At 53.2% G+C, this 6,972-nt stretch overlaps 1 protein-coding gene across 1 annotated transcript in view; it reads left to right on the top strand.

The window, feature by feature from the left end:
- Positions 1 to 589: 589 nt before the first annotated feature.
- EVX2 (even-skipped homeobox 2) overlaps positions 590 to 6,972 on the top strand; it is a 6,504-nt gene continuing 121 nt past the window's right edge. Inside the window, exons 1-3 of the mRNA XM_055287825.1 lie at positions 590 to 1,201; positions 2,104 to 2,375; positions 3,708 to 6,972. The exon at positions 3,708 to 6,972 is cut by the window's right edge and continues 121 nt beyond it. Coding sequence (XP_055143800.1) covers positions 775 to 1,201; positions 2,104 to 2,375; positions 3,708 to 4,442 — 1,434 coding nt within the window. The 5' untranslated portion in view covers positions 590 to 774 and the 3' untranslated portion in view covers positions 4,443 to 6,972. The remainder of the gene's footprint in view (positions 1,202 to 2,103; positions 2,376 to 3,707) is intronic.

The following is a 6,972-nucleotide window of genomic DNA, read 5'->3' as shown; positions in this document are numbered from 1 at the left end:
GTTCTGAAATCCGAAAGATAAGTAATCCAGACAGGAGAGGCGCAAGGTCTTCTCCTTACGCAACTCTTCCTGCATCCTCCCCCTTATCTCCCCCCACTTATGCCCCCAGCTTGTAAATGTTAAAGAAAAAAAAAGCCTTCCCGAGGATCTACTCTGGAAAGTCAAACCATTATTTATTATTTAATACGTATCTGTGTCCAAGGAAAAATGAGGAAGGCGCTGCATGATTAGGACCTAAGGGGCAACCTAGCAAACTGAGAGCGTAATGATGCCCCTAAATGAAGGGGGAAATGTGCCGCGGCGCGCTCTATTAATCAGACTGTCAATTTCACCCCCGAGGCCAAACCCCCGGGCGAGCAGAACTGGCTCGGAGCGGGCAAAGGACCGGAGCCTTCCTCCTCACTTGTCTCTTCTCGCCTCCTACCTGGATCTATTTGTCTGCTCTGAAGCTGCCTTCATTACCCACTGACAGGAGCGTGTATTTATTTGCTTATAAACCTGTTACAATAAATGATTATTCGAACAGCGTCATTCGTACCTTAATGACGAGCGGGCGCTACTTTTTGATGAATGACATCTCGGGCTCGGAAGGATGTATGGGTCATTTTGACCAGTCATTCCCTCGCTCTGGCATCCCACAATTTTTCCGCCTCCCTCCGAAAGCGATAATAATATTTAGAGGCGTTCGCTGGGGCTGAATGAGAATTAGCCCTAGGCGCGCCTATCATTAGGACGGGACAGCAGGGCCACCGTGACATTTTTAAGAAAGCTGAGATGATGGAAAGAATAAGAAAAGAGATGATTCTCATGGAGAGGGGGCTGCACAGCCCTACGGCGGGCAAGAGATTCTCCAATTTGTCCGACTCGGCTGGCAATGCTGTGCTCGAGGCCCTGGAAAATTCGCAGCACCCGGCTCGCCTAAGCCCGCGCCTGCCGTCGGCCCCCCTGCACAGCGCTCTGGGAGAACTCCCAGCCAAGGGCAAATTCGAAATAGACACTTTGTTCAACCTGCAGCACACGGGCAGCGAAAGCACCGTCTCCTCCGAAATCTCCTCCGCCGCTGAGAGCCGCAAGAAGCCGGGCCATTATTCAGAGGCGGCCGCTGAGGCCGACATGAGCAGCGACGTGGAGGTGGGCTGCTCCGCGCTTCGCTCCCCCGGCGGCCTCGGCGCCGCTCAGCTTAAGGAAAACAATGGCAAAGGTAACCGCGCCGGCGGCACCGCGCTCTCCAGTCCCATCCTCTTTGCTCCTCCGCGGCCCCCGCCAGCCCTTCCCGGTGCCTTTGCCCCCTCAGACCCTCCACAAGCAAGCTACACCGAGCTAGCACGGGCGGGGGCGGGACACATGTCTGGGACCGTGCCTTCCCGTTCTGCTCCTTGAGCTTTCCCGCGAGGCTCAGGCCTGCGGAGCCTGCAACACCGGGCCCACCCGCCCTCGCTCCTGAGTCCGAAAAAATGTTTCTGCGCTCGTGTCTAAGAGCCCGAGCGAGCCGGTAGACCCCTAGTCAGCAGCCGAGTTGCTTTTGGGAAAGGTACCCTGGGCAACTACTCTGAACTCCGCTGTCCCTATGCCCTCAGGGCTGAATGGAGGGGGCATTCTTCTGGGTAAGTCGGAGGAAGCCTCGCCGGCGTCTCTGCTTAGGTCAGCGGGAGAAAGAGTTGAAAAGTAGATTTCACCCCCTATTGGCTTGGGTTTGAGCTACCGCTGTCTTGGAACTCTTAAAATATTTGAAACCCCGAAGACTCAAATAAAGGTTAGAGGCCGTATAGAAAGCTGCCCTGCGGTCTCCAGACCATGGCAAACCCAGAGCTTCCCAAACTGCGCCCAGAGGTAGGCATTTTCCCTCGGCCACTGTTCCTCCTTGGTTGAAAATTTCTAATTATTAAAAAAGAAACCTCCTAATTCCGTTTCTATTATTTGCTTATGAAGTGCTCCCCAAACTTTATTGATTCCATTAACGGCAGCAATTTGTAAGCGTGACAACCCCATCAATTCCGGCAGCGACTCTCCTTCCTGACGGGGCTTCCCGGATCCGCGCGCAGCACCAGCGCCGGGCTGTTGGCCCTACAGCCACTCATGCGCTGTTGGTCGTTTGTTTGCCAGGGTACGCAGAGAGCGTCTCGGCTGCCGGCACCACGACGTCGGCGTCGGGCTCAGGCCTCGGAAGCCTGCATGGAGGCAACGGAGGCAGCGGCGGGGGCGCGGCTCTGGGTGGCTCCGGCTCTGGCGCGGATCAAGTGCGGCGCTACCGTACGGCGTTCACCCGCGAGCAGATCGCGCGCCTGGAGAAGGAGTTCTACCGGGAGAACTATGTGTCGCGGCCCCGCCGGTGCGAGCTGGCCGCGGCACTCAACCTGCCCGAAACCACCATCAAGGTATCGATTCCAGTGCGTGCCTACTCTGGCCTCCCCGGGGGCATCTGGGTTGATTGTTTCTTTTTCCCCTTTCCGGGTGGCTAGATTTAGCTGAGGGTCTTGAAATTCGCGGGGGGTAGTCACCAAAGGAATTGGCTTATTTATTTCTCGGCTACCGAATCCGAACGGTTGTCCGGCCTGACAGATCTAAGAAGGCCCCCGAATGGTGACTCCAATGCTGAAAGCACTGGCCTCTGCTCCATTGTGCCCAACGCCTGGCCAGATGCCCCCTCGCCCATACCCACGGCCCCACTTTCCCCTAGGCGGCAAGCCCAGTTGGTCTTTGTTCCTCAAGCAGAAACCAGAGGTGAAACTTTTCATTTGCTCTTGAGCCTGGTGATTTATTTTCCGCATAAATCGTTACACGGAGAAAAGGATACTGTATTTTTAAAATCGATTGGTTTGAGACAGTAGTTTCCTGAACATTTTCCTCTTGGGCAACGAAAAAAGGGCAACCTCCTGCGGGGAAAAATGCAACGAAATTGTCCTTATTTATATATGACTTTAGGTTATTAATTTTATTATACGTCTGGGAGAGATAGCCGGGAGGTTAGGCGATTTGGTGAGCCCTTCATGGAGCGTTCGACACTGCAGAAAAAAGAAAAAATCTCCACGGGGTAGGGGAGGAGTGTGGAAGTCTCCCTCTGGTTTGATCGGGCTTTCTTTAATTTAGAGTTGTGATGAATGATGTCTTTATTAGATAGTGTTGGGAGGGGTGGAAACGTCCCCTTCCCCGTTTATGGAGACATTGTTTTACCCGCTCATTTAAGGCAAACGATTCCAACAAAATCATCCCTTCAATGTCAAAATCGGACCCGTGTCCCTAGGGGCAGGTCCTTGCAGTTCGGAGGGCTCAAGACTTCGCGCGGCGACCTCTCAGAAAAGCTGAGCGGCAGCCTCTCTTCAAAGGCTGCCCAGAATCCCCGTGCAAATCCTGGGATTGAGAAACGGGTGCTCAGCGAGACCGGCACTGGTGGGTGGCGGGAGGGAGAAGAAAGGTTGGATTGGGATAAAAAAGTGCAGCAAGAAGTAAGGGAGTAAAAGCCTGAGAAGCAGCAGCAGCCGGACACGGGGGACAGGACCCTCTTCGTTGAGGACGGTGTGCCCACGGCGGTCCACACACTGCGGTCCACACTTTCCCAGCTGGGAAAGCACAGGGTACTCGGGGTTGGGCTTGGTCGGAGAGAAGTAAACCAAGCCATTCAGAGGTCCGGGAGGGCCCGAGGTCCTGGGACAGGAGCCGGGAACACGGGGCGCACCCTAACCTGGGCTGAGGCGCGTCTCTCCCCGCAGGTGTGGTTCCAGAACCGGCGCATGAAGGACAAGCGGCAGCGCCTGGCCATGTCCTGGCCGCACCCAGCCGACCCCAGCTTCTACACCTACATGATGACGCACGCGGCCGCCACCGGAAGCCTGCCCTACCCCTTCCATTCGCACGTGCCGCTGCACTACTACCCGCACGTGGGCGTCACGGCGGCGGCGGCCGCGGCTGCAGCCTCAGGCGCGGCGGCCGCGGCTTCGTCGCCCTTCGCTACTTCCATCCGGCCACTGGACACCTTCCGCGCCCTCTCGCACCCCTACTCTCGGCCGGAGCTGCTGTGTAGCTTCCGCCACCCTGGTCTCTACCAGGCTCCCGCGGCCGCCGCGGGGCTCAACAGCGCGGCCTCCGCCGCGGCAGCCGCGGCAGCCGCAGCGGCTGCGGCCTCCTCCGCGGCGGCGGCCGGAGCGCCCCCCAGCGGCGGCTCTGCACCCTGCTCGTGCCTCAGTTGCCACAGCAGTCAGTCGGCGGCGGCAGCCGCGGCAGCAGCTGCCGCAGCCCTGGGTTCCCGGGGTGGCGGTGGCGGCAGTGGTGGCGGTGGCGGCGGCGGCGGCGGCGGGGGCGCAGGGGCCGGGGGAGGCTCGGACTTCGGCTGCAGCGCGGCGGCCCCGCGTTCCGAGAGCGGCTTCCTGCCATACTCGGCCGCGGTGCTTAGTAAGACGGCCGTGAGCCCGCCGGACCAGAGGGACGAGGCTCCGCTCACCAGATAACTACGTCGCCACCGCCAGGGGGCCGCGCCCGCCGCTCTGAGTGTGCCCGGGAGTCCCCTGTGCGCCCCCTGAGTCCTCCGCGCGTTGCCCGCTGCTAACGCTGCCGCCAGGGGGCGCCCCGGGGCGCGGGAGGCCGAAGGGAACCTGCTCCGAATTGGGGGAGAAGGAGCAGGCGCAGAAGCCTGGCGGGCATCCCCCTAAATTATTTCTATTTTTGTATTTGCCACCCAGCCGTCTGCCCTTCTCTCTGTTTTCTGGCCCCCAGGACCCATTTTCCACCTCTGTCCTGAGCGCTTGGTTTCCCAAAGACCAACCCCTCGCCCCCTAAGCTAGTCCTGGCTTTGCGCTCTCAGGCCTGGGTTGCTTGGCTGAACCGCGTGGCCCGAAGCAACGGAGAACCACAACAAAGACAGAGGGGGATGCTGTGCGCTGGTGTTTGGGGGCGGGGGAGGAGTCGCCCCGGAGGTTTCTTGCTGCTGCTCTTTTTCTTCCTTCCTTCCTTTTCTTTCAACGAGGGTTGGGGAGGTGGCAAACGTTCTTTCAGCCTGAGCTTATTAGGGACCCTGCCCGAAGAGTGCGGGAGAACGGAGGTCTGAGAAGGCCGGGAGGACGGATGGAGAGCGTGGGCAGCGGGGTTGTTTGTCAGATTGTTTACTACATTCAGGAGCAAGGCGGTTAGGGCTGTGGCCGCCTTCCCCGGGAAGGACAAAGCTGAGGTGCTGGAAGGGGTGGCCGTTGCGCCGCCTCCTTCTCGGTCCAACACCGTTCTCTCTTTTGGTCTTTGGTTTCAGTGCTGATGGAATGGAAGCATCTTGCATATTTTTTGCAAAAAGTGATGGCAAAAGAGGTTGCCACAGCCAGGCCAGGGAAGGGAAAGGAAGGGGGTGGGGGTGGGGATAAGACTGATAGATCGCTGTAGTATTTGGAGAGGCGTTTTCAGCTCAGTTTTCCAACTACCGGGTTCCACTCGATCTGGGAAATACTTGAATCTCTAGATATATGAATATTATCCTAAAGCATTTCCTTAGACACTTTTCTAAGTTAGAACTCTCTGTGTCCCTCGTCCCCTTCCCTCCTCGCTTTCCTTTTCCTCGGGTGAAATGGTTCTTGGCATATTTCTTACGCATGTCTATTGCGCCTTCGCCTCTGCAAAGCCACCGCTGGGTTGCTGAGACCTGCTCTGCCAACCCGGCTACTGGAGGGGTTTCCTTGAACTTGAAGAAAGGTACATCAAAACCCACTAGTGTTAACTGCCACGTCAATTTTGATGCTAATAATGTGCAGATTATGACGAAAATTGCCAATCATGCTCTCTGATGGACCTCCTTTGAATGTGGAATTGGAGAAAAGTTCCCCGCACGGAGACCTGCTGTCAAGTACTAACAACCCGCTAAGGGAAGTCATTAGGAGAGACGGATAAGAGACTTGGTACATAAAACATTGTTCTTGGTGCATAGAATGTATGTTATTTAATGTTATCTCTGTTACCTGAAGTGATTTCGCAGAAGAAAGTCACGTTCTTATCATCTCAATTGCCAATTTTCATTTTGGTAACTTGGACGCCCTGGGTAGACTTTTCTCTGTTAAGTTGATATTCCACCAATGTGAACAGCCTCATTAAATCAAGCCCAGATATTTCCATAATGCTCCCCACAGAGCCACTTCGTTCCTCACATAATGAGATTTTCTGAAGAGTTGAAGCCCTAAAATAACTTGCTAGTGCATGTTTAGGCCCAGCGAAGTGGGTATGTGTGTGTACGTGTATTAAAATGTAGGTAGGCTACCTACATGTGTTTGTGTATGTGTATATATATGTATATGTATGTATATACATATATATATCCGTGCTCTTAAACAAATACATATGTAAGAGATACACACATATTCATGTATACATACACATTGGCACTATTTTCTGTGGTTTATTTCAAATTTGTGTCCTGACGTATTATTGTTATTTTAAAGACACTGGATTTTAAAATATCATTTCCTAAATATAGGCTTTCAGTAAACTTTTGAAAGAATTAGTTTTCCAGGAGAAATTATTTCCATCAAATGGAAAATATATAAAGGGGAAACAGTATTTCGAAATTCCTGGGGTCTATTAAAATATTACCATAAAATATTAGAGAACTTTCCAATGAAATAGCAATGATCTAAAACTTAAGTTTTTGTTTTTGTTTTTAAAAACCTGAGACTACTTATGTAAAATATTAATTATACCAGCTCTTACTCACTGCGTTTACATTTTTAAAAATATTAATATATAATTTAAGGCTAAATAAAATAAACCAAAATATGGTACCCTTTATCAGCTTTACCTATTTAGATTGTTAAAGTCCTTTGTTACGATCAGCTAACACATGTATATAAGGTACTTTAGGCAATAATGTTTACATTTCGCCCAAAAAATATATATGATTGATGAGAACGCTGGTTGGTAAAATTAACATTAATTCATCATATGTTAGGTCCATTGGATCTGGTTATTATATTGAAATAAAACTGTAAATAAAGTCTTCGTGCTTTA

This window comes from Symphalangus syndactylus, chromosome 8 (assembly GCF_028878055.3).
Source record: "Symphalangus syndactylus isolate Jambi chromosome 8, NHGRI_mSymSyn1-v2.1_pri, whole genome shotgun sequence".
Classification (NCBI taxonomy): domain Eukaryota; kingdom Metazoa; phylum Chordata; class Mammalia; order Primates; family Hylobatidae; genus Symphalangus; species Symphalangus syndactylus.
Note: the sequence above shows the minus strand (reverse complement) of the source record. Positions and strands in the feature narration are given on the sequence as shown.